Source organism: Nycticebus coucang, chromosome 8 (assembly GCF_027406575.1).
Source record: "Nycticebus coucang isolate mNycCou1 chromosome 8, mNycCou1.pri, whole genome shotgun sequence".
NCBI lineage: Eukaryota > Metazoa > Chordata > Mammalia > Primates > Lorisidae > Nycticebus > Nycticebus coucang.
Window position 1 is genome coordinate 6680710 of NC_069787.1, and position 27251 is coordinate 6707960.

General features: G+C 48.8%; 1 protein-coding gene across 2 annotated transcripts; it reads left to right on the plus strand.

Annotated features, from left to right (window-relative positions):
• Positions 1 to 1735: 1735 nt before the first annotated feature.
• EFCAB12 (EF-hand calcium binding domain 12) lies at positions 1736 to 27164 on the plus strand. 2 transcript variants are annotated; one of them, XM_053599184.1, is made up of 9 exons: positions 1736 to 1850; positions 6742 to 7184; positions 10809 to 10994; positions 13256 to 13412; positions 16281 to 16468; positions 18734 to 18947; positions 24179 to 24338; positions 25946 to 26002; positions 26666 to 27164. In XM_053599184.1, the coding sequence occupies exons 1-9, from the start codon at positions 1802 to 1804 to the stop codon at positions 26913 to 26915; spliced, it is 1704 nt and encodes a 567-aa protein (XP_053455159.1). In that variant the 5' UTR covers positions 1736 to 1801; the 3' UTR covers positions 26916 to 27164. The 2 variants fall into 2 exon arrangements, with proteins under 2 accessions (XP_053455159.1, XP_053455160.1); XM_053599185.1 differs by having other exon boundaries at positions 10812 to 10994.
• The last annotated feature ends 87 nt before the right edge of the window (positions 27165 to 27251 follow it).

Here is a 27251-nt window from a genome sequence, read left to right on the forward strand (position 1 = left end):
TAAATGGTGCCTGGCTTGCAAGAGTGCTGTGGCTGTGTTAATTTGGCCCCCTGGACGGTCTGAGTGCCTCAGGTTAAGAACAGTGCATAGCACAGAGTAAGCATTTAAGTGTTTTATTTATTATTTATTTTTTTACTTTTTAAAGTGAGATAAAACTCACCATTTAACCATTTTAACGTGTACAATTCAGTGGTTTTTAGCACATTTACAGTGTCGTACAATCATTGTTACCATCTGGTAATAGAACATTTTCCATCACCCCCAAAAGAAACTCTGTACCTGTTAGCAGTCACCTCCAGTCCTTCCCTTTCTCCATCCCCAGCAACCACTGGTCCACTCTGCCTGTCTGTAATTTGTCTGTCCTGGAGAGTTCCCAGGAATGGGATCTTCCCTAACCTGCATGGCCTTGTAGCTTGTGTCACAGGATCTTCCCTAACCTGCATGGCCTTGTAGCTTGTGTCAGTACTTCATTCCTTCCACGCCGTCTTAGAGGTACCACGTTTCATCCCTTGGTGCCTATTTCAAAGATTTATTATTAGCACTCAGGTTCTGTAATTCTAAACCATGGTCTCCTATCTAAGAGAGCAAAGCATATTAAATACCCCGCCTCTGTCTGGTCCAGACCCACTGGGTTCTTTTTTTTTTTTTTTTTTTTTTTGCAGTTTTTAAGCCAGGGTTGGGTTTGAACCCGCCACCTCTGGCATAGGGGGCCGGCGCCCTACCCCTTTGAGCCACAGGCGCCGCCGGACCCACTGGGTTCTTATAATCCTATGGAGGAGGCAGCGTCTATTCTTTGGATGAAAAAAATTGAGGCTTGGTGGCGCCCGATGGCTCACTGGGTGGGACGCGGGCCACGTACGCCGATGTGGCCCGGCCCTGGCCAGCTAAACAACAACAACTGCAACAAAAAGTGGCCAGGCGTTGTGGCTGGCACCTGCGGTCTCCGCTGCTTGGGAGGCTGAGACAAGATAGTCGCTTGAGCCCAGGAGTTTGAGGTTGCCGTGAGCTGTGACAGCACAGCACTCTACCCAGGGCGACCTAGTGACACTCTGTCTCAAAATAAATAAATAAATAAATAAATAAATAAATAAATAAATAAAAATTGAGGCTAGGCGGTGCCCGTAGCTCAGTAGATAGGGCGCCAGCCACATACACCGAGGCCGATGGGTTGGAACCCTGCCCAGGGTCACCTAAAACAATGACAACTACAACAAAATAAAATAGCCGGGCGTTGTGGGGGGCACCTGTAGTCCCAGCTACTTGGGAGACTAAGGCAAGAGAATTACTTAAACCCAAGAGTTTGAGGTTGCTGTGAGCTGTGACGCCACAGTGCTCTACCCTGGGCGACAGCTTGAGGTTCTTGTTTCAAAATAAAAAAGAAAAGAAAGAAAGAAAAATTGAGGCTTAAAGATGAGACCTGCCAGGCGTCCTAAGGTTCATGAGGATTTATTACACCAGATTCAGGGGACACTGGGCACACGAGGCAATCCTGTCTTTTACCAAGCCCATAACCAGGCAGGGCTCAGATTCGCCCTTCCACTCTGGCGCGAAAGGAGCAGCGATCAGCAGGCACTTTGGCCAAGGGTCTGTTCACTTCCTGCCCGCCTCCCAGCACGTCAGTGCGTTCAGCCAATCAGCGCAGGCCGTCTGTAGTCATGGCAACAGGATGCTTAGCTAGTGCTTAGCGCATTTAGCAAGACTTACTGTTTTCTGGTATCCCGGCACGCCCGCACAAGCAAACGCACAGAGACACAGACACATTCACACACACCCCTTAGCAACCCCTCCCTGCACCGCGATCATGGACGATTCCTGTGAAGCCATACAGTATCGGTTCTTGTCGCTGCTCGGTAAGTCCGGGGGAAGCAGTGCTGTCTGCAGGAAGCCCTTAGTGCCCGGGAAGCTCTAAGGCGGCCCGAGGGCAAGGACCAGGCCAGAGCTCTCATTGTGCCGTCTGCCCTCCGGATGAGAGGTTGCCAGGGAGTCAGGGACAGGTCGCATACATTTCTGAGATTTCCAGGCCAGGCCTAGTTGGAGGAGCTAGCCAAATTGTGTTGGTTTGGAAACAGAGGCCTGACCACGTGCCTGGGGCCCTGCAGCTCACTCTGTTTCTCTGAGGGACATTAATGCATTCTGCATTAATGAGAAGAGAAGAGGCGTGGGGAAAACTTTGGTTTTCAAAGTTTTGCCAAAAAAGTGCCAAGGACCAAGCACTGCCCTTTCAGAAGTGAAAGGCAAAGATAAACAGATAATTACAGACTAAGTAGTGAATGCTGGGTCCAGGGATAACATCCAGGAATAAGAGGTACACTGAGGGTATAGGACAGAGAAGAACAGTCTTTTCTGGAAAGAATCCTAGAAAAGATCTTTATGCTAGGGCTTAAAGGTTAAAGAGTTCTTCTTTCCAAAGGGAGAGAGGAAAACATTTGGAGAAAAGAAACAGCATCACAGAGGCCCAATCTCTTCAGGAAACTTCTGGTAGTGTCTTTGGAAATGAGGTGAGAAAAGTCAGAGGAGACAAGATGATGAGAGATCTTGTAAGCCGGGAGATAGAGAAACCCCTGACAGTGATAGGATTAGGTAGGGCCCCATCGGCAAGGGCAGAAACTGAGTGCACAGTCAGAATGAAGGGGTGAGGTGAGACCTGGGGATGGCGAGCTTGAAGATGGAAGGTCTTCTCCAGGCCTCTTCTCCAGTGAGTGCTGAACACATTAATATCCAGCAGAGAAATAGGACAAGCTGCAGCACCAGGCCACTTTTCCCAGGCACGTGGGTCAGGCCTCCAGTCAAATGCTCAGGCCAATGATGCTCAGAGGTGGGAGAGGACCCAAGCTAGAGGGGACTGATTGGTCAAAGAACATGGAAGACACAAAGATGGTGCTCAGCTAGATAGTGAGGGGACCTGGTAGATGGAGACGCCTTTCACAGAGACAGAGAAGAATGTTTTCAGAGTATCCAGGTAGGAGGCGGCAAGGGCATGGAGGCAAACTCAGGCTTAGTTGGTTAAGTTTAAGATCCTTGTAAACCATCCAAGTGTAGATATTTTAGAAGCAACTTGATCTATAAAATTGGAGCTGATTCCAAGTCATATGCATTAGTGGGCATCAAGGTCCTCATGATACAGAGCTGGAGATGCTATTTTCCAGCAATTCACCAAAATTTCGAACACAAAGGGAAAGAGGAGAGGCACCCAATATGTGTTTTCTAGGCCTTTTTGAAAACATGGAGTTGTTCCTTTGGCCACATACGTGGGAATCATAAGAAAGGTGATATTGTAGACAGCAAGGACACGGGTACTGTTCAGAAAGGCGTGCCACCCAAACATTACCATGGCAGAACTGAGTCTACAGCGTTACCCAGCATGCTGCTGACGTTGTTGTAAAGAAACAAGTTAAGGGCAAGATTCTTGCCAAAAGGATTAATGTTCACATTGAGCATATTAAGCACTCTAAGAGCTGAGACAGCTTCCTAAAAAGCATGAAGGAAAATGATCAGAAAAAGAAGGAAGCCAAAGAGAAAGGTGTCTGGGTTCAACTGGAGCACTAGCCCGCTCTGCCCAGGCAAGCTCACTCTGTGAGAACCCCTGGAAAGGAGCCTGAGCTGCAGAAGCTATTCCTCTATGAGTTCGTGGCACAGTAGGTATACAGCACAGCACACAGGAGACCCAGTTAAAAGGGAGCATGAGGTGCTAGAATCTAGTCCCCATGAGGGCATGGTGTAATAGCCATAGCAAGGTTTGTCACATTCAGTGGAAAGAAAGGCCTCTGAGCTGCTAGAACCCGTTCCCTATGAATTCATGACATAGTAAGTGTGAAAAATAAAAGGCTACTGTAAAAATGATTCTCTTCTTTGAGTAGAAGTATGGTGTCCCCTTTCCCAAAGAAACATCTTTAGGAAATTTTATTTTATTATTTATTTATTTATTTATTTATTGTGGTTTTTGGCCGGGGCTGGGTTTGAACCCGCCACCTCCGGCATATGGGACCGGCGCCCTACTCCTTGAGCCACAGGCGCCGCCCAAAATTTTCATAGTGTCCATACATAAATAAATAAATCTGTACCTGGCACAGTACCCAGCCCTGGTGATTCACAGTAAATACGCATTTGATGAATGACTAAATGCTCACTAATCCCCTGTGCTCACCTCAGTCCCTATTGATTTATACTTTTATTATTTGCCTACTATGAAAGGAACACATGGGCCTTGCAAAGAGGCTTAACAAATGAACTGAATGTCCACTCTGTGCCGGGCTGGTCACCAGGGACACGGGGAGACTACTGGGAAACTCACAGGCTGTTGGAAATGAACGATGCAGAAAGCGTCTTCATTTCATAAAAATATGGCTAGTGCTGGGCGGTGCCTGTGGCTCAAAGGGGTAGGGCGCTGGCCCCATATGCCGGAGGTGGTGGGTTCGAACCCAACCCCAGCCAAAAACTGGAAAAAAAAAGAAAATGTGGCAAGTGCTAAGTAAGGGGCTATGTAAGGGGGCTGTGGAGACCCAGAAGAGGCGCAACAGAGGGGTTGGAAAGGCTTCAGGGGACAGGGATGTCTGTGCTGAGTCTCAAATGATGAGCTGGGGATAATTGAATGAAGCAGGAGAGAGGAGAGCATGTCAGAAAGAGGAAGCAGCATGGCTTGGGAGTGTCGAGAGGTGGCATAGGGCAGGAACCACAGGCAGCTCAGCTCGGGCACAAACACAGGGTGAGGCAGAGGAGCAAGAAAAGGAGCCAGAGAAATCAGAGAAGCTGGCTGGGGCAGGAAGGTGGGCGAGGGCAGGTTCAGGAGCTGGAGCTTTGTCCTAGAGGCAGCTGGGAGCCAGGGTTGGGGTTTAAGCCAGGGAGTTTCAGTTTTTGAAAGAAAATGATAGTGACAATATTTTCAATCATGATATTACATAGACTTATATCCCTTCTGATTTTTAGGACATTTTCATATCTGGTATCTTATGTGATCTCCATAGCAACTTCAGAAGATGGATAGAGTTTATGCCATTTTAGAAATAAGAAATTTTCAGCAGGATTGGGTGGCAGCCTGGAGGGATATCAAGTAACCACTAAGAGCTGAACTCTGGGGCCAGGAACACTGAGGTTGATGTCCCAGCTCTGCTAATCAACTGTATGACCTTGGGCCTCTCTGGGCTTCAGGGTCCTTATCTGTAAAATGGGCATAACCATAGCACCAACGTCAGAAATCTATATGTCCTTAATTAATTCACCAAACATTTACTGAGCTCCCATGACGTGTAGGCACCAGGGTGGTGCCAAGGCTCTAACAGGGAACAAGAGAGATGAGGCCACAGTCTTCATAGAGCTGATGGTCTATGGGAACAGACAAATGTCAACCAAGTACTCGCACCAAGGGTCTCAAACACAACGTCTGCCTAAACCAGGAGCTTCATGAATGAACTTCATGAATGAGCTGTATGTGAGACCATAGAGAATGGTGGGGTCTGTAAAGCTGAAGAGGGCATGCTCCAGCCTAAAGTAACTCAGGTTGAAAAATTGTAAGTAATATGTCAAACAAAACAGGACCACAAGCCTTATTCGGTGTGAAGACCACCAGTTCTGAGCCCTTGATTTCCCTCGCTGTAATAAGAGGGAGAGTGCAGGCTGGGATACGCAGAGGTAAGATGAGGATATATTTGAGACTTTAGGCAAGAGAGGGACCATTCGGTCTGCGGCCTGGGGGGCGAGGAGGAGCAAGGAGGGTGTGGATGTGGGAGGGAGGCTTCCTGGAAGAGGGGGGAGCGTGTATCCAGCCTTTAGTCAGGATGGGTCTTGGATGGCTCAAGGAACAGACAGAAGCTCAAGCATCTCACATACCAGAGAGAGAAAGAAGCAAGGGATAAGACAGGGCAGGTTGGCAGAGGAAAGACACAGGACCTTATTCTGAGGAACATGGAAAGTCCTGGAAGGGTTTCAAAATGGCTGAAGGGTACGTAGCTGAAAATAATGGCACATTTATTAGGTACAAGCAACTCTAATGAAGTGACTGATTCCAAACATCTCCACCACCTAATGAAGTAGGTACCGTCCTTAGCCCCATTGTACAGAGCAGATACGGAGAAGTCAAGGGCTTGCCCAAGATCACACAGCCAGTGAATGGCAGGGCCAGGGCTCAGACTGCTTGAGAGGACCAGACAAGATCAGATTAACATGTTAAAAAGTTCATTCTGATTGTCAGTAGGAGCCTTGGGATCTGGGAGTGGAGAAGATTAAATAAGAGAAAGCATATGAAGCCATTAGGTTAGCGCCTGCGGTCAGGAGTGCCTGGTCATGTAAGATGACATTATCTTCATTATTATAGCAAGGCAATGAGAAAGCCGGGCCTAGGGTCCAGGGCCTGATGCCCAGCCTGGTGCCAAAGTATTTGTCCTTCCTGGCTTTTTTTTTTTTTTTTTCTGTGACAGAGTCTCACTATGTCACCCTTGGTAGAGTGCCGTGGTGTCCTAGCTCACAGTGACCGCAAACGCTTGGGCTCAAGTGATCCTCTTGTATCAGCCTCCCAAGTAGCTGGGACTGCAGGTGCCCACCACAACGCCTGGTTATTATTATTTTTTTTTTTTTAGAGATGAGGTCTTGCACTTGCTCAGGCTGGTCTCGAACCTGTGAGCTCAGGCAATACACCTGCCTCAACCTCCCAAAGTGTAGGATTACAGGCCTGAGCCACCATGCCCAGCCCCTGTGCCTTATAGTCCTCTTCTGGAAAGAAACTCACATTTTTAACCCTCTTCCCCAAAGGACTCTGCCAATCTGAGACTTCAGTCAACAATGAAAGCGTCAGCCAGTCCCCTGAGTTCGATTCTGAAGTGGTCATTGCCCACTGCTTCAAGCGGTTCAAGCAGAGCAAGTTCCACCTGCCTCCGAGCCGGCGGCGAGTCATCATTGTGCCTCACAGGGAGGACCAGACAGCCATCAATCCCATACCCCAACCCCAGGTGCCCCCACAGTTCATCTCCAGCTTCAAAGCCCTGGAAGCTGGAGATATCCCGCCGGAGGATAGTAAGACCTGGGTGAGCAAAAGGATGAAGCTACGGAAGGATCTGGAGTCCTTCGGTGACGTAAAGAAGTGGCTAAACAACAAGTCCGTGCTCACACCTTCAGAGGCCAAGTTCTTAGACATGATCCGCAGGAAGGAGAATGTCCGATTGGAAACCCTCATGCCTACTCCCAAGACTGCCAAGGTAAGCAGCCCCATTTGCCAGATGAAGACACTGAGAGTTCTCAGGATATGTTATCACTTCCCTCCCTTAGGTTAGTCAAGATGGGGATGGTTCACCTATTTCGCAGAGGAGCAAAAGGAAGTCCCAAAAAGGAGGTGTATTATCTATTGCTGCATGACAAATATCCCCAAATGACCTAAAGCAAAAAATATTTACTATTGCTTACAGTTTCTGAGAGCTGGGGAATCTGGGAGGGGCTCTGCTAGATGGCTCTGGCTCAGAGTCTTCCATGAGGCTGCCGTCAAGATGCTGACCTGGGCCACAGCCATGGGAAGGATTGCTTCTGAGCTGGCTTATCCACAGAACTCTGTTGGCAGGAGGCCTCTATTCCTCCCCACATGGACCTCTCCATGAGGTTGGCTGAGTCTCCTCACAGCACAGTTGCTGGCACCCGCCCCCCAGAGTGAATGGTCCAAAAAAGAGAGCAGAGGAAGAGGCTGCAGGGCCTTTCATGACCTAGTCTCTGAAGTTTCACACTATCCCTGTCACCATATGCTCTTGGTCAGAAGCGAGTCACTGAGTACTGCCCATGTTCGAGGGGAAGGAGAGAAGCCTTCATCTTAGAAAGGAGGAGAGTTGAAGAATTTGTGGACATACCTTAGAACCAACTACCCCAAAGGGAATACTTCCCGGCAATCCATCTTATGGGGTGCTTTTGAAATACTCATTCATTTGTATATTGACACATGTTTGCTAAGGGCTCGATGTGCCAAGCAGGTGCTCATGGGGCTATTCTGAGGATCCATGATTATGAGGCTGGGAGCAAAAGGAGGAGCTCCCTTTCACAAATGTGGAAATGGAAGTTCAGGGAGGCCGACACTTTGTCCAAACCTAAACAGATAGGAAATGACAGAATCAGACCAACTCCTCGTCTCTCTGTAATACTCCCTTGCAACAGAAACACTTGAAACTTTTCCCACTTCAGGTAAAGGTGGGATCAGAGGTCAGATAACGTGGGTTTAAACACAGCTGTGCTACTTCCTAGCTGTACAATCTGACCCTCAATTTCCTCACTTAAAAAATGGAGATAACTTTGTGCCTACCTCCTGGAGTTGCTGTGATGTCTAAATGGATTAATTCATATAAGATACGTAAGAAACAGCCAGGCATATAGTAAGCAATCAATAAATCTTTGCCATTTTTATTATTTTTGCAATCACAGGGGTGCTATTTGGGTTGGTTGGGCCAGAAGCTTTAGGATCAGTTCTTACTATTATCATAGCCAAAACCCAAATTTCATGAGTCTAACACATCCTTTCCTGCCCGCAGCACAGTATCTACGAATAAGCACTAGACTTGGGCTAGATACTTAGTCCTGCTGTCGTACCTGTAGAACCACTTGGGCAAGTTGCTTCACCTCTGCCCCATTCCTTTTTTTGTAAGTGGATAAAGTAATACCTAATACACCTAATAGGTGCACCTAATACCTCTTCACAGCAAACAGTCGCTGCCTACCTGCCCAAGGCCAGGGGCTTTGTCCAGTACAAGGATGGGAAACGGGAGTACATAGCTAAATAAGACTTGGATTTGATCTCAAGGTGTGTTAGTCTGTTCAGTCTGTTTTCTCTTGCTGTAACAGAATACCTGAGACTGGGCGACTGATAAAGAAAAGAACTTTATTTCCAGCCTCACAGTTCGAGAGCAGTAGTTCTTAACCTTCCTAATTGCTCCATTGTTACAAATGGAAAAAAGAGGTTGCAACCCACAGGTTGAGAACCGCTGTTCTAGAGGCTGGAAAGTCCAAGATTGAGCAGCTACATCTACTTGGCTTCAGGTGAGGGGGCCTCATGCTACATCATAACGTGGTAGACAGGGTAACAGGGCTGCTCTTGCTCTCATGCAACAGATTAATCCATCAACCCGGTAATCCATTAACCCATTCATAAGGGCTGTGCCTCTTAAAGGCCCTGCATCTTAATATCATTACACTGGGGATTGAATTTCAACCCGTGTTTCAGAGGAGATAGACATTCAAACCATAGCATAAGATGTGGCTAGGCATGGTTGCTCACACCTGTAATCCTAGCACTCTGGGAGACTGAGGCAGGAGGATCACTTCAGCTAACCATTTTGTGACCAGCCTGAGCAAGGGCAAGACCCCATCTCTACTAAAAATAGAAAAAAAAACTAGCTGGGTGTTGTAGCAGGTGTCTGTGGTTTCAGCTACTCTGGAAGCTGAGGCTGAAGGATTGCTTGAGTGCAGGTGTTTGAGGTTGTTGTCAGCTAGGCTGATGTGACAGCACTCTAGCCTGGGCAACAGAGCAAGACTGTCTCAAAATAATATTTTTTTCTTTTTTTTTTTTGAGACAGAGTCTCATTATGTCGCCCTTGGTAGAGTGCTGTGGGGCGTCACGGCTCATAGCAACATCAAACTCTTGTGCTTAAGCAATTCTCTTGCCTCAGCCTCCTAAGTAGCTGGGACTACAGGCACCCTCCGCAACACCCAGCTATTTTTTGGGTCATTGTTGTTTGGCAGGCCCGGGCCGGGCTTAAATCTGTCAGCCTCAGTGTATGTGGCCAAGTGCCCTACTCACTGAGCTATAGGCACCAAGCCTAAAAATTTTTTTAATTAAAAAAAAACACAAAAAACTGGTTGGGCATGGGGGCTCATGGCTGTAATCCTAGCACTCCGCAAGGCCGAGGCAGGTGGATTGCCTGAGCTCACAGGTTTGTGACCAGCCTGAACCAGAGCGAGACCCCATCTCTAAAAACAGCCAGGCATTGTGGCAGGCGCCTGTAGTCCCCGCTACTTGGGAGGCTGAGGCAAGAGGATCACTTGAGTCCAAGAGTTTGAGGTTGCTGTGAGCTATGATGTCACAGCACTCTACCCAGGGAGACAGAATGAGACTATCTCAAAAAAAAATAAAAAATAAAAACAAAAACAAAAAAAAAAACATAGCACAATGTATTAGTGGAGGAAGCAGACACATCAGATTGATGGCTCTACAGTTGGCTGTAGCCATTAATAAAGGAGTTTAAAACATCTGCGAGCACAGAGGAGCAATAAGCCAGGGCATAAGAAGACCTTTGTGGACCGTCACATGCTGCTCCAAGCTAAGGGAGTACTGTCATTTTTTTTTTTTTTTTGGCCGGGGCTGGGTTTGAACCCGCCACCTCTGGCATATGGGATCGGCGCCCTACCCGCTGAGCCACAGGTGCCGCCCCGGAGTACTGTCATGTCAACAGATTCCCTCTAACCTGGAGGTGGTGGAGGAAGGAGTAAGACTGGAATAGGCAAAGAATGAAAGGTCTTCCAGGCAGAGCCCAGAAGGAACAAAGGCAGCTCCATCCCGCTCCAGGAAGGGGCCCCTGAGAGCACTCCACAGGAGAGACAGGCATAGGAAGGAGATTTTTGTCTTTATGCTGTCCCAGCCCCCCATTTCAGACAACAAAACCCAAGGCCCAGAGAAGCAAAGTCTCCTAGGCATTCCATAGCCAAATGCAGCTGCTCTGAACCCAGTGCTCGTGGCCCCCATTTTGCTGCTGGGGGGAGCTGCTCAGCCTCTCTTCTATCGCCCTCCAGCTCTGTCCCATTGGCTTGTCTCCCTTGAAAGCTTCTCTGCCTCACTCTCTTACCTCTTCTAGAAGAAAGTCCCGCGACTTGCCCACCGAGTGGTGCCCCAGCTGCGGCTGCCCAAGCCCTCGGCCCTGTTTACCATGTACGCCTACCTGCAAAGCCATCGGATCAAGATTTTGGATATCTTCCGCAAGGTGGATCATCACGGAAACTTGAAGATCACCAGGGAGGAGTTCATCGAGGCCCTAAAGGCAGTAAGTGCTCCCCACTTCATGTGATTGGGTCCCCACATCACTGGAAAAGCAGACACGGGGAGCCCGAACTACCAATATCGTTACCTATAAAGCCAGATTGGAAAATGTAGGTTAACTGTAGGTAAACGGGACCTTTAAAAGCACCCCTGTACCAGTCTAACCTTGAAAAACTCTACAGGAGTGGAAACTTGGCAGAGCTAACCCATAACCAGCCAGGGAAGTCCCTCTCTTACCCAGCAGACACCAGACTGACCCCAAAGAGACGGGGCCTTCAGTTCTGCCTCTAGAACCTTCTAGATCTTCTCCAACTGTCACTGGCATATAAATCAGGGAGTATTACAGCTCTTTTAGAAATCACATAGTGGTCTTGTTCAAATGCAGCTTCTGGGCCAGAACATCCATGCAGGGCCTGAAGATGCTGCACTTCTGATAAGCTCCTGGTGATGCCTGTGGTCCTAGTTTATGGACCACACTTCTATTTTCATGGGCTATTTAATAATTTAATCTAATTTTATTTTTAATTAATTAATTAATGTATGTATTTATTTATTTATTGAGACAGAGTCTCACTTTGTTGCCCTCTGTAGAGTGCTATGGCATTAGAGCTCACAGCAACCTCAAACTCTTGGGCTCAAGTGATTCTCTTGCCTTAGCCTCCCTTGTAGTGGGACTACAGGCGCCTGCCACAATGCTTGGCTGTTTTTGTTTTTGTTGTTGTTGTTTGTTTGTTTTAGCAGGCCAAGGTCAAGTTCAAACCCACCAGCACTGGTGTACATGGCTGGCGCCCTAACCACCGAGCTGTGGATACTGAGTTCTAATTTTAAATAAGTAAAGTTAAACATCTATTTTCTCAATCACACCAGCTACATTCTCAGTGCCCAGTAGTTAACTTGTGGCAAGTGGTTCCTCTGTTAGACTGTGCAGATGGGGAACATGTCTGTCACCATAAAAAGTTCTACTGGTCTAGTAGAGTCTGCAAAATATGGCCCATAGGCCAGGCATAGTGGCTCACGCCTGTAATACTAGTACTCTGGGAGGCTGAGGCGGGTAGATTACTTGAGCTCACAAGTTCAAGACCAGCCTGAGCAAGAGTGAGAGCCCATCTCTACTTAAAATAAAAAACTGAGGCAAGAGGATCCTTTGAGCCCAAGAGTTTGAGGTTGCTGTGAAATATGATGCCACCATACTCTACCAAGGGCAACAAAGTGAGACTCTTGTCTCAAAAAAAAAAAAAAAAATTAAAATTAAAAAATAGAAAAATTAGTTAGGTGCTGTGGCAGGTGCCTATAGTCTCAGCTACTTTGGAGGCTGAGGCAGGGGGATAACTTAAACCCAAGGGTTCAAGGTTGCTGTGAGCTATGATGATGCCATGGCACTCTACCCAGGGTGAAGTGAGACTCTGTCTCAAAAAAAACAAAAAAAAAAACGAATAAAAACCAACCCAAAACAACAACTAAAAAACCCTTTCCTTCTTGAATATTCAGTATTGCTGGCAAGCCTCATATGCCTCCCAAGTTGCCCATCATCCTTGTAAGAGTAGGATGTATCGTATTCCTGATCCTATCTATCAGGGAGGTTTACGAGATGCTTGTGGACTGGGATGATAGACGTGTGAAATCATTCTTGTACCCAGTGTGGTAAATGCTGTCATTAAGATTGGCACTAAATGGGGGAAGGGAGCCCAGAGGAAGAAATAACTCTGTAAAGATAGTGGCGTCTGGACTGGGCTTTGCAGCAGGGGTGGGAGTTTTTCAGGCAGAGAGTGAAGACTGTCTAAGCAAAGGCAGAGTGTGAAAAAGTGCATGGTCTGTTCAGGAACAGGAAAGGGCTCTGTGTCCTGTACGGGGAATCTTGGGTACGAATTAGAAGTGAGTGAGAATAGGGCGGCGCCTATGGCTCAGTGAGCAGGGCGCCAGCCCCATATACCGAGGGTGGCGGGTTCAAACCCAGCCCCAGCCAAACTGCAACAAAAAAATAGCCGGGCACTGTGGCGGGCGCCTGTAGTCCCAGCTGCTCGGGAGGCTGAGGCAGGAGAATCGCCTAAGCCCAGGAGTTGCAGGTTGCTGTGAGCTGTGTGATGCCACGGCACTCTACCAAGGGCAATAAAGTGAAACTCTGTCTCTACAAAAAAAAAAAAAAGTGAGTGAGAATGAACTAGAAACAGGGCTGGGGGTGGGGCCAGGCAAGTATGGCTTTGGCCGTCAGGGCAGGACACTTGGATAGGAGCCTGCCAGTCTTGGGGACTTTTCTTCTTTCCTCAGCTCAGAGTCCCTTTGAAGTACCAAGAAGTAGAGGATATAGTGATCTATCTCAGCTCTCTTGGGAAGCACAACGCCATTACCACGGAAATTCTGGCCAACACCTACAAGCAGTGGTCTTTGGCTCAGCAGAAGAGCACTGTTCCCATCACACCGGAAAGTGAGTACACCTTTTTGCCCTCTGCCTCTACGTCCCCATCCTGGGAGCAGTCGTGGTGCAGACAGCCTTGGCCTCTCCCGAAACATTCATTTTCCAAGTGTGTTCTCCAACTTTGACTTACTGTAGTTTGGCCAACTTCTGGAATGTCTAGGCCCAGAGATCAACTAAGGAGCAGATGCTCTCTTGGGTGCCCTGCTACCACTGTGTCCATTTAACGATGAATGAGCCCCAGCTCTTATCTGAGAGGAGGATACTCCAAGAGTAGTCTCAACCCACCAGAGCCCACCTGAGAAACTGAGAACTGACCCAAATGACAAACTCCTTGTTTGTATGAGGATCCCAGGCCTCCTTCCTATTAATCCTCACTGTATCGATAAAATGTTAACTAAAATTTCTTGTTTGGGAACCAGAATTAGCACATATTTAGTGTTCACTGGAAAGTCTGCTTTGATATTCTACTGTAGGGGGTATTATAGCACTCTGCTGGGACAGTTGTATAAGTTGTCCACAGTAAAAATTCCATTTGCCAAGCTGTATGTTGGTGGGGCCACATTGGACCAACAAAGCATAGAGGCAAATTAGAAAGGGACTTGCTAAAGCTCTGTGAATTTAGTCTATAACACAAAGGTACGTGATGTTTCTTTATATTTTAGTGCCATTGTTATTGTTAAAAAAAAATTACAACTACTCGCCCGTTCCAGCACTCTCCCCAAAGGACCTTTGATTTTAGTCTAAGTGCTGTGGGAACCAAATATAACCACAGTTTTGTTTTTCTTTTCTTTTCTTTTTTTTTGAGACAGAGTTTCACTTTGTTGCCCTAGGTAGAGTGCTGTGACATCACAGCTCACAGCAACCTCCAGTTCTTGGGCTTAGGTGATTCTCTTGCCTCAGCCTCCCGAGTAGCTGGGATTACAGGTGCCCGCCACAGCACCCGGCTATTTTTTTGTTGTTGTTGCAGTTTGGCTGGGGCTGGATTTGAACCTGCCACCCTTGGTATATGGGGCTGGTGCCCTACTCACTGAGCCACAGGCGCCACTCCACAGTTTTGTTGTTCTAAATGAAACAAATCTTGCTGTAACCCTATCCACCTTGTTGACAGGAATTTAACCTCAGATATGTTTGGGGGGCTCCTTGCAATCCCTGGGGGAGGGCGGGGGGCCAGATTCCTTGGGGCAGGCAGGGCCTCTGGAGTTGATGGCCACACTGCACATGGTGCTCGGCATGCTCACTGGCAAGGTTATTTGGAGGAACCTGAATGCTTGCACAGTTGCATCCTGCATGTATCAGCACTCCCGTGTAGTAATCACCAGTGTCTGTGCAGGGCGCTTGGTGACCAGAGTGTCCTCAGGGTCCCTCACACTGGGCACACTTTCCTTCCAGTGTTCTTTGTGCCTTTTCATTATAAATTACCTTTATGTGTGCAGCTGGCTGTGCGTCATGTAAATGATGACAGTGGGCCTGTTATTTCCCAATAAAAAAACCTTGGAGCCGAGCAGCCAATATTGCTCTTGGGGCATTATCACTGAGCTCTTTCTCCCCGGAGACTAGCGCGGGACTTGGATGTCTCTCACTTTGTCTAAAGGGCAAGAGTTTGGGCACCTTGGCAGGGAAGTCCTCTGTGGGTCAGACGTTCCTTTTGCAGAATTATCTCAGTTTGTCCTTCATGTCCCCTGAAGGTCAGAGTTTCTATTTGTGCTTTACAAGGAGGCAGCTAACACCTCAGACAAGCTAAGGCACTGTCCACGGTCTAAATAGAAGGTGCTAAGGCCAGGATCTTATTTCAGCTTCAGACAATGAAGACCTGAACCAGGGTAGGGGCAGTGGGAATCTTTCAGTCGCTCAGGTCTTTGTTGAGCACCTACTATGTGCCAGGCACGCTTCTATGAACTGGGACACAGGAGTAGACAGGCCAAAGCCCCTACCTTCGATGAGCTTGCACAGAAAGGGTTAAATAAGATGATATCCAATGGTGATCTGTGCATTGAAAACAACAGAACAGAGTGATGGGGTGGTGGGCAGGCTAGGCTTCTCTGGGAAGCGGACATCAGAGTTGACACCTGAGTGATTTATAGGGGCCGGCTTCAGGGCAGTCTGGAAGGGTACCCTGGGCAGGTGGAACTGCCACGGCAAAGGCCCTAAGGCAGAAGCTTTCCGGGACAGAAAGAAGTTAGGGTGGCTGGATGGAGTGGGGGCTGGATGAGCAGTAGGACATGGGCCAGTTGGAAAGGCAGCTGGGGATGGGGGCCTAGTAGCCTGGGGAAAGGACCTTTGATTTTAGTCTAAGTGCTGTGGGAACCAAGAGGAACGAGGTGATCTGGCCCATATTTATGCTGTCTGGAAAGTATCTAGCCGTATAATACAAGAACCAGTATTAACAACGGCTGGATACTTTCTGGACAGCTGCAATACAGACATATGTATTAATATTTAAAGATTTTTAGAGACTAGGTCTCACTGTATTGCACGGGCTAGAGTACAATGGCCATTCATAGGTGTAGTCATAGCTCACCATAGACTCAATTGCCCGGGCTCAAGGGATCCCTCTGCTTCTGCCTCTGAGTGGCGTGGGCTACAGGCACTCACAACCGTGCCTGGCTCTGTCGTTTATAAAGATCCTATTTTGCCACGTGGTGGAAACAGAGCAGAGCACGTATGAGCATGGCAGCTGGAGGGCTCTGGGGGAGGTGTGCAGGTTAGGGAGGCCATCGTGGGGATGGAAAGGAGGGATACGTTCAAGGTAGAACTCGGTAGGCAAGGCCCAGACTTGTGGGAAGGGAGCAGAGGGATATCCGGGTGCCTGCCCGGCAGCGTCCATGGTCGGGCACCATCACAGTCCCTCCTTCCTTTGGGTTTTCCTTCTGACTCTAGACATGGCCAAGAACAGAGCTTCCCCAAAGAACCTGTCCAAGCAGGAAGCGGATTCAGACTCACTGTCTCCCGAGATGGACCTGCTGATGGTGCCCATGGTTGACACATACATGGAGTCACGGCCCATGACCATGGAAGAGATGGAGGAGGCAGGCAAATGGTACCGCAATCGGAGGCAGCACCCAAAGGTATCCTACCAGCCCTGGGCACAGGGCTTGGGGGCACAGGGCTTGGGGACTGGGCCAGCTGGGGTCCAAAACAGCACAGTGGCAACACCTGCTGGCTGAAGGAACCTATTGTGAGGGGGTTCTCACCTCTCACTCTTCAGTCTGTGTAAGAATAATACCTGCCTTACAAGGTTTTTGTGAAGATGAAATATAATAAGATCACATTTCTGCTGGGCATAGTGGCTGGATCCTATAATCCCAGTGACTCGGCAGGCTGAGGAAGGAGGATCGCTTGAGGTCAGGAGTTCAAGACCAGCCTGGGCAACATAGCCAGACCCTATCTCTAAAGAATGGGAAAAATTAGCCAGTTGCAGTGGTGTGCACCTGTAATCCCAGCTACTTAGGAGACAGAGGTGGGAGGATTGTTTGAGCCCAGGAATTTGAGGCTGAAATGAGCTATGATGATGCCACTGCACTCGGGTCTGGTGATAGGGTAAGACCTTGTCTCTTAAAAAATAAAAAAAGAAGGTGGCGCCTGTGGCTCAAAGGAGTAGGGCACCGGCCCCATATGTCAGAGGTGGTGGGTTCAAACCCAGCCCCAGCCAAAAACAGCAAAAAAAAAAAAAAAAAAGTGGAAAAGAGAGAGAGATATCACGTTTCTGAAAGTATTGAGTTCCCCTCTTCCCTTTTTTTTTTTTTTTGAGGCAAAGTCTCTGTCTCCGTGGGTAGAGTGCCCTGGTATCACCTGGGTTCAAGCCATCTTCTTACCTCCACCTCCCAAGTAGCTGGGATTACAGATGCCTGCCATATGCCCAGCTAGGTTTTCTATTTTTAGTAGAGACAGGGTCTTGCTTTTGCTTAGGCTGGTCTCAAACTGCTGAGCTCAAACAATCCACAAACCTTACCCTACCAGAGTGCTAGGATTACCAACATAAAACCAGCTGGCTTTCCTATTCTTTAATTACTTTTCTTCCTGAGACCAGCCCTGCATCTTCCTTGCAGGTGGATTTCGTGTGCCTGGCATAGGGCCTGACGTGGAGTAGACCCTCCAGAAATAGAGGTCCTCAAACTTTTTAAGCAGGGGGGCCAGTTCACTGTCCCTCAGACGGTTGGAGGGCCGGACTGTAGTTTAAAAAAAAAAAAAAAAGCTAGGAACAAATTCCTGTGCACACTGCACATGTCTTATTTTGAAGTAAAAAAACAAAACGGGAACAAATACAATCACACAGCCTCATGTGGCCCACGGGCCGTAGTTTGAGGACCCCTGTGTAGACCCTTCATTTCATGGCGAGTAAAGGAAGGAAGGTCTGAGTGAGTGACTTAGTTTGTCCCATAAATATTTATTGAAAGCCTCTGATGTGCCAGGCCCTCTTCAGGATGCTGTAGTGAAGGATACAGTCCCCGCCCCAGAAAGCTGACAGTCTAGTCAGGGAGGCAGACATATTACTATGTATAAATATATTAAGATATAAATACATATTTGCATATGCAATATACGTATCATAAAAGGGTAGATATTGGTTAAGTGCTGTATCAACTAAGATTTGATTAAACTGCCTAATAAGAAAACCCCAAACCTGGCAAAGTTGCTCTGTAAAGAAGCAGATAGTAAACACTTTAGGCTTTGTGGGCCATATGGTCTCTGTCACAACCACTCAGCTCTGCGGTTGTAGCATAAGCAGCCAGAGACACCTAAACAAATGAGGGTGGCTGTGTGCCAACGAAACTTTATTTATAAAAACAGGTGGTGGGCCAGATTTGGCCTCTGGGATGCAGTTTACTGATTCTGTTGTTAGAAGCTTTAAAAAGTAGATCTTTATTCCCCTTTGGTTAAAAAAAAAGCAGCAGCAGCAGCAGCAGCAGCAGAAGGCATTGACTAATAAAAGTGGTTACACGCTCCCCAGGCCCTTCTACCTTAGCACAGGCTTCCACTTCAAGGTCACAGATGGCTGCTCCTAATTTAAATGCCCACGCAGCCAAACACTTGGATGCCATTTTCAGTAGGTTGCCGCTACAGCCTGTGTACTGTGTCCGACTGCACATTATCACACAAGTGTGTGTGCACATCCGTGTACAGGGCTGTGTACGCAGAACCACGCACGCTGGCCGGTTAAGGTCTCATCGGGGATGACCTTGACCATGTGTGAATTCTCTGCTGAGTCATTGACTTCAGAACCTGAACTGCAGCCCCACAGTGCATGGTTTGCCTCTCAGGGCGGCCTCGCAGGAAGTCCCTGAGGACAACGTGGGGCGGGGAAGGGTAAGCTCCCCTCTGTTCTCTTGCAGCTCCCCATCCCCACGATCCAGTTCATGGAGCGGTGCCGCCTGGTGCGCTGTGGAAACAGGCGCTTGGACGAGCACTGCCTGCCATCCACCATCCGCGGGGAGATGAACATGCTGATTGGCATAGTCCGCAGGGACGACTTTCTGGTCTACCTGGAGTGCTGTAAGCTGTGTCAGTTCTATGGCATCCCGCTGACAGAGGAGACCCTCATGAAAGGTAAGGGGCTTGGTGGATGGCCCTTGTGAAGATACCAAAAGGCCCCAAGCTCGGACGACAGTGATGTCCGCATGAGGCACCCACGTACCCACTCAAGCTGCTGTGGCCTGTGGAAGGGACCCTGGGAATACGGAGGGGAGGAGGAGCAGCCCAGCCTGTTTCTGGATGGGGCTTCTAGAACACAGGCCTAGTAGACGTCTGGTTCCCAGCTGAGATTCAGGGGGGTCCGGGTTCTGGAACCCTGAGCTTGGTGAATTGGAAGCTTTTCCAGAGCAGGAAGCTCTAAGGACAATTCTGGGCATAAAGGAACAATTCCAATACTGAAGACAGGACAACTCCTATCAAAACCCTTCTCTAGGCCAAGCCTGTTTCTCGGTTCTTGTGCAACAAGCAGTGAGGTAGGAATGCACCTGGAGACAGACCTGCTGAGGCTCTTCACTGCCTACTCAGACATAGGACTCAGCCGAGATTATTTCCATGCTGTGTCTGCCCTCTGCATGGGGGAAGAAGGGCATATATCCAAGCTGATCTGAGCCCTCTGCATCTCTGGGTAGTGAGTGCTTCTGATGTGGGGATGGGGAAGGGCCCAGCATTTGATGGCAACTTAGTAATGCTGGTATCCCAAGCTTGTGACCTTATGAATTTATAAATATAGTGGGCAGGACTCTCTCTGTACCGTAAAAACATGAAGCAATCCAGGCACGGTGGTTCACACCTGTAATCCAAGCACTCTGGGAGGCTAAGGTGGGAAGATCCCTTGAGCTCAGGAGTTCGAGACTAGCCTGAGAAAACACTAGACCCCATCTTTACTGAAAATAGAAAAATTAGTTAGGCGTTATGGTGGGCGCCTGTAGTCCCAGCTACTTGGGAGGCTGAGGGAGGAAGATCATTTCAGCCCAAGAGCTTGAGGTTGCTGTGAGCTATGACACCACAGCACTCTACCCATGATGACAAGGTGAGACTCTGTCTCAAAAAAAATTAAATAAATAATAAAAAAATAACATGGAGCAGCAAGCAGCACACGGAGGCAAAGGTTTTTCTCATAGGAGCCTTGGAGGGAGGAACTCCTGCCATCCTGAGAAATGAAATGTAGCTTTCTGAAAAAGGAACACATCATCGGTGGTGTGACTTACTGAGAACAAGAGTTAACAGCCACAATCGACCGTTTCCACCTTCTTCCCCAGAGGGAAGGAAACATGAGTTTTCCAGGGCTAACATAACAAACTACCACCAGTCTATGGTTTACAACAAGAATTTATTTATTCTGGAGGCTTTAGAAGTCCAAGATCAAGGTGTCCGCAGAGTTGGTTTCTTCCAAGGCCTCTTTCCTTGGCTTGCAGAGGGCGGCCTCCTGGCCGCCTCTACCCCTGGGCTTCTCTCTGTGCATATGGGCCTTCGTGTCTCCCTTGTGTGTCCCCATTTCCTCTTACAGGGACACCAGTAGATTGGATTAGGGCCAACCTTTCTAGCCTCCTTTTAACTTGATCACTTGTTTTTGTTTGTTTGTTTGTTTGTTTTTTGAGACAGAGTCTCACTTTGTCAGGCAAGAGAATTGCTTGAGTGCTCTGGCATCATAGCTCACAGCAACCTCAAACTCTTGGGCTCAATCAATTGTCTTGTCTCAGCCTCCCAAGTAGCTGGGACTACAGGGGCCCGCCACAATGCCCAGCTATTAGAGATGTCTCACTCTGGCTCAGGCTGGCCTCGAACCTGTGAGCTCAGGCAATCCACCTGCCTCTGCCTCCCCGAGTGCTAGGATTATAAATGGGAGCCACCTCGCCCAGCCCTTGATCACCTCTTTAAAGGCCTTATCTTATTAAAAAAACAAAACACCCCTCCCCCCAACAAAAACAACCAAGGCCTTATCTCCAAATACAGCTAAATTCTAAGGTACTGGAGGTTAGGACTTCAACATAGGAGTTTTAGAGGGACACAATTTAGTCCATAACAGGTCTATACAGGAGAATATGGCCAAAGGCCTTCAGAAACACAGGCAAAGCAACTCCAGTGTCACTGTTGCCCACACACTGCACGACCCCTGCTTGGGCAGCCAGTTGCTGCCTGTCTAGGCCGGGAGGGCAGAGACGGAGGAGTCCTGCAGCTCTGACGCTGACTCTTCACCACTGTCGTGGCAAGTGCCTGTTGTCCCAGCTACTCTGGAGGCTGAGGCAAGAGAATTGCTTGAGCTCAAGAGTTTGAGGTTGCTGTGAGCCATGAGGCCACAGCACTCTACCGAAGGTGACAAAGTGGGACTCAGTCTAAAAAAAAAAAAAAATCCTTTCTTCCTCCTTCCTCAGCGAGCCTCACCTTCCTAGCTCATTTACACCCCCGTTTTACTCAGTGGTGGGGCTGCAGCGAGTGTCTCCCAAACACAAGCAGACATGCCACGCACCCCAGACTGCTCCCCTGGGTTGGGACTTCCCCAAATGTGCCTCCTTTGTCTGTCGGCACCAGTGCATTGAGCCACCGTTGATTCTGTCCACTGCTGTCTTTTGCTATAGGGGTGATCTTCAGCTGTCTGCGGATCTCACACTCACGGGCACCCAGGAGCATCCCATGAGTGGGCATCTTCTTGCTCCTGAACTGACCATGGCCTTGGCCACTATCTTTGGGTGTCTTTCTAACAGAGGCCTGATCTCCTGAAGGCAGAGAGATTCACATATCAGGACTCCAACTCTGTTCTAGAGTTTGGTGGGCTCAGATTCAGGGACCAGAATTCTAGAACTGGGGTATTTCAGTGAAGTTTTATTGGTTTTCTGCCTTGATTTTATAGATAATACTTGCTCATTTGAATTTTTTTTTTTTTTTAGACAGAGTCTCACTCTGTCACCCGGGCTAACGTATGATAGCCTCAGCCTAGCTCACAGCAACCTCCTGCTCCTAGGCTCAAGTGATCCCCCTGCCTTAGCTTCCCAAGAAGCTGGACTGCAGGTGCCCACCATAACACCTGGCTATTTTTTTTCTATTTTCAGTAGATATGGGGTCTCAGTTTTGCTCAGGTTGGTCTCAAACTGCTAGTCAAGCTATCCTCCTGTCTTGGCCTCCCAGAGTGCTAGGATTATAGGTGTGAGCCACCACCTTAAATTTTTTTTAAAACATAAAAATAAAAATTCCCCCAGCCTGAGTTGGCCACTATTAAAATTTCAGTGACCATCCACTTACAAATCTTTTTCTTTTCCATTTGTATAAAATAATTTCTGTAAATCTTTTAAAAATCACATACTTTTTTTTTTTTAATTTCAACTTCCTTGTTCATTCCTCTTCGTTTGAAGTACTCTTTTTTGTTGTTCATTTTCTTCTTCCTCTGGCGATATTCTTGATGTTAGTAGAGACGAGGTCTTACTCTGGCTCACTGCTGTTCATACTGGTCTCGAACCTCTGAGCTCAGGCAATCCACCTGCCTTGGCTTCCCATAGTGCTGGGACTATAGGTGTGAGCCACCACGCCTCGCCAAAATCACACATACTTTTAAAAATCATGCCTTTTGAAAATGTTGCATGCCTCTCCCTACCCTCTTCTAATTTCTTACATGCACAGAGCCTTCCCCAGTGCACATTCAACCGACATTAACAACCTGGAGTGTTAACTTCCATTACTTTTTCTAGAACATGAGATTTTTGTGGGTTAACATCTTAGGATGAGCACTTCTCAATAGCTATAGGAAGGTGGACACCCTGGCTCCTTATTTTTTATGTTCTATGTTTCTTAGAAAACTCCCCTGAGGGCTAGGGGCAGTGGGTCACACCTGTAATCCTAGCACTCTGAGAGGCCGAGGTGGGTGGATTGCTTGAGCTCACAGGTTCAAGACCATGCTGAGCCACAGTGAGAACTCCTCTCTAAAAACAGCCGGTCGGCTGGGCGCCTGTGGCTCAAGTAGCTAAGGCGCCAGCCACATACACCTGAGCTGGCGGGTTTGAATCCAGCCCGGGCCTGCCAAACAACAATGATGGCTGCAACCAAAAAATATCTGGGTGTTGTGGTGGGCGCCTGTAGTCCCAGCTACTTGGGAGGCGGAGGCAGGAGAAACGCTTGAGCCCAGGAGTTTGAGGTTGCTGTGAGCTGTGACGCCATAGCACTCTACGGAGGGTGACAAAGTGAGACTCTGTCTCAAAAAGAAAAAGAAAGGAAGATAAGAAAACTCCCCTGAGGATATCTATGAGACTAATTCAAGGCTAGGAGGAAAATGCCACCAGTTAAGTCTTGTTGGAATCTTCCTGCCTCCTCCTGAGCTCCTAACCAGCTCAGCCCTCATTGTACTCAGGCCTCAGGGCCCTTGTTGACCTGGTTACAGACTGACTCCTCATGCAGTCCCATTAGCAGTACCATCCCAAGGCCCAAGGCTACTTTCTGGATAGGGTGCTACAGCTATATGCCACATGACCCCTGGGGAGATGAGGGGGGGGGTTGTTCAAGGGACCCCTCTGCATGAGTTTTGCAATTTCTAGTGAATCTATAGCTATCCAAAAATAGCAACTTAAAAATTGCATCTGAGAAAAAAAAATTTTTTTTTCTTTTGAGACAGAATCTCACTCACTCTGTTGCCCTAGCTAGACGCCATGGCATCATCATAACTCATAGCAACTTCAAACTCTTGGGCTCAAGTGATCCTCCTGCCTCAGCCTCCTAAGTAGCTGGGACTACAGGCACCTGCCACCATGCCCGGCTAGTTTTTCTATTTTTTTTTTTTTTTTTTAGTAGAGATAGGAGTCTCACTCTTGCTCAGGCTGGTCTCAAAATCCTGAGCTCAAACAATCCACCCACCTTGGCCTCCCAGAGTGCTAGGATTACAGCAGTGAGCCACTGCACCAAGCCACAAGAAAACTTTTTAAAATAAAAATGCAATTAGGGTGGCGCCTGTGGCTCAGTGAGTAGGGTGCTGGCCCCATAAGCCGAGGGTGGCGGGTTCAAACCCAGCCCCGGCCAAACTGCAACAACAACAAAAAAAATAGCCAGGCGTTGTGGCGGGCGCCTGTAGTCCCAGCTGCTCGGGAGGCTGAGGCAAGAGAATCGCGTAAGCCCAAGAGTTAGAGGTTGCTGTGAGCTGTGTGACACCACGGCACTCTACCGAGGGCGGTACAGTGAGACTCTGTGTCTACAAAAAATATATATATAAATAAATTTTTAAAAAATGCAATTAAAAAAAAAAAGCCCCCCTCTGACCCCAAAGGCTCAGGGAGGGCAGGGGCTGTGTGAACTAACGGGCCACGCCCCTTTCTTCCCGCTGCCCACAGCGCTGCTCTACCCAGGAGACAAGGTCATTTTCCAGCATGACCAGGTGCGCCAGATCCGGCAGCCCGGGGGGTACTACTCCGACTGGAAGGTCATCCCTCCGAAGCTGGCTCTGCTCAGGGCACAGTGCCTCCGGGAGACCGTGGCCAAGAAGACTGACAAGCTGAGTTTCAGACCCCCTTTCTCTCTGCCCTTGGCCATCCTTTCAGCACAGCGGGGAGGAGGGCCTGAGATGCTGAAATAGTTGGCATGTCATGTTATGCCAGTAATCTGTGTCCCCATTGGTCACCAGCTACTGGGCAGTCCCAAGTGTCATGTCATTATATGCCTGAGGACCACAGCCTCCTGGCCTCAGCTCCCACACAGCTGCCCTCCTGACCACAGCCCTACAGAATCGCAAGGGCTCTGGAAAAGATCATGAGGAGAGCCTTATTAGAGATGGGGGAAGGCTTCACAAGTCACCAGCCAGGGGTCAGGAGCCCGACAGGGGGCACAGGGGCAGCCCCTTCTCTGCCCAGCTACCCTGCAGAGCCTGACCTTTTTTGGCAAGAGAAGGGTTTGCAGCTCCCAAGAGGAGAAAACACTGCCCTGGAGCTTGTCCCTGAATCCCCTTGAAGAAAATTACCTCCTTTGGTGATCCAAAGCCTAGGATCACCCAGATTGGGGTCGAGCAGCAGGTGACAAGCCTTGGGCACCATCAGTGGGTAACTGTAGATGGAAGGCAGCATCCCTGCAGGGGAAGGAGGGGCCAGCAACAGAGGAGGAGGGGCCAGCAGCGGAGGAGGAGGGGCCAGCAGCGGAGGAGGAGGGGCCAGCAGCAGAGGAGGAGGGGCCAGCAGCGGAGGAGGAGGGGCCAGCAGCAGAGGAGGAGGGGCCAGCAGCGGAGGAGGAGGGGCCAGCAGGTTGGACACACGGAGGGTCTGATGAGAAATGCCCGTAATCTCCTCAGCACTCGCAGATAGCACACGTCCCTCCCTTACTCACTCACTTGCTGTTCTACCCTGCTCTGGTCAGAGCATTCCCAAGAGCTGGCAGCGGCCCAGGCCGGCAGGTGGGTCCTGAGCAGCGGTCAGGCTAGTGGGTAGAATTGCAAAACTTCGCCTCCCTCTTTGACTGCCTCCCAGCCTGCAGGTGGCTGGCACCAATTCTGGAGCCCCCAACCAGGAAGTGGGTGGGAACCTGGGGAAAGGATTTTTGTCTATGCTTGGGTAGCCGCAGTTACGAAGGAGAGAGGCCCCGTAAGTCAAGAGAGACATTGGCTCTATTTTGCTACTCAGATGGGACTGTGGAAGATTCTGAGGCCAGACAGAGGCATGGCAGGAAAGAATGCTGTGACCACTAGCGAAGTCTTGAATGTTCAAGGCTGGGGCTTGTTCAGGTTGGGTTAGGCTCTGGCTGGCAGGGAAGAGGAGTCAGCGGCCCCAAAGGATTCAGATTCAGCAGCTTCTACATATTGAACATATCTCGTAATTTCCCTGGGAGGTCTCTGTTCTGCAAAGCAAGACTCAGAATAGGGAGTGGCTTGCCTAAGTCACCCGGCCAAACAGGTGATGAGGCCAGGTCTGGCTGACCCAACCTCACTGTATGTTCCCCCAGAGCATAGAGGCACAGAGTCAGGACCCCACCCCAGGTAGAAGAAATTCTCTTTTCAGACCTCTGGTTTGAGACTCAGAAATGAGCCCGCTCCTATGGCCCCTGACCTACTCCCCAAGGCCCCATTAGTCTGGACTTTCCCTCTCCTAACAAAATGCCTTTCTTTTCTCCACTAGGAAAATGCCAAAGAAAATCAAGAAAATGCAGTTTAAGGAATTTGAGGAATTCACCAGGTCTGTGGCAATCATCTAACTCTGGGAGGAAGGAAGGAAGGAAGGGAGAAAGGGAGGGAAGGAAGGGCTAGCCTCATCTTTGAGACACATCATGTTACGTGAGGCACAGCATCGGGAGCCCGGTACCCCGACCTGAGAGGCAGTGATACAACTCTAGAGAGTGCCAAGAAGCATTGCTTTGGGCCTTTCCGTGTGTTGATTCATTTAAATCCTCTCAGCAGCCCTAGGAAGGTACTCTTAGCTTACTCATTACAGAAGAGGAAACTGAGGCATACGAAAGGTCAAAGTGGTGGAGTGGTGATTTGAACCCAGCTAGGCCAGCTCCAGAGGTTGTATGCCACGCACCACATTAAAATGCCTCCAGATAACAGATGGTATATTGTTAAGACTTTGGGTTTTAGAGGCAGCAGACTGGGAATCAAACCTGCACTCAGCTACTTGCTCACTGTGTCACAGCCTCTTTAGGTCTCTGGGGCCTCACTGGTGAGGTCATCAGAATAACAGAATCTACCACATGGAAGTGCAGGGAGGACCGAGGTGCCAAAGTCCATAGCACAATAGTAAAATCTCCACTTGGGTCACAGTTGGTGCACTCAGGGAGAAGCAACCTTGACTCTGGCCTGTCAGCTATGACAACCTTCCTTCTGTCCCCTTATTTTTTAGGAAGCTGAAGAGGCCTGGTGGTCTGCAGAAAACCCATCCCAATTCATTCTGGCCAGGGCACCTTCTGGAAAAACTGTATCTCTACCTACCCACCGTGGCCACTGACAGGAGCCTAGCGCTCTTTAGTTGTATCCAGCGCCAGCCCCATGCTTACCCAGCCACCTACCATCCTGACCACTGGTGGCCCGTGAGGGAGAACTACATGACCCATGCCTATCATGATGCTGCCAAGGTCTACTACCTCAACTAGAGGGGCCCAGGTGTTGCCAGTCACAGCCATTCGGGGCCAGGGGCCAGTGTGGCTATCAGCCCAAGCCATAGACAGAGGAGTATCAAAGAGCTAGACAAAAAGTCCTTCTGATGGAATGGCCGAAGGCAAGCTCCTTCTGGACCCAAAGTGTCTAGTTTCTCAGAGGATGGATGTTTCTAGGGAAAGATGTGCAGTTTTTGACTGTTTTCTTCCCCTGACCTTTGCCCTTTTGAAATAAACCATGTTGGAGTTTTTCTCGTACACCTGTGACTCAGTTGGTGTGATTTCTTGCTCAGAATCTGTGGTCACAGAGGTGTTTGGAAAGCTCGAGCCTGG

Excerpts from the sequence above, each read along its gene's own strand:
- EFCAB12 (XM_053599184.1), top strand. The coding sequence starts at position 1,802 with ATGGACGATTCCTGTGAAGCCATACAGTATCGGTTCTTGTCGCTGCTC. Across the intron at positions 13,413-16,280 it reads TGTTCCCATCACACCGGAAA|ACATGGCCAAGAACAGAGCT; the intron begins GTGAGTACACCT and ends TTCTGACTCTAG. Across the intron at positions 26,003-26,665 it reads GAATTTGAGGAATTCACCAG|GAAGCTGAAGAGGCCTGGTG; the intron begins GTCTGTGGCAAT and ends CTTATTTTTTAG.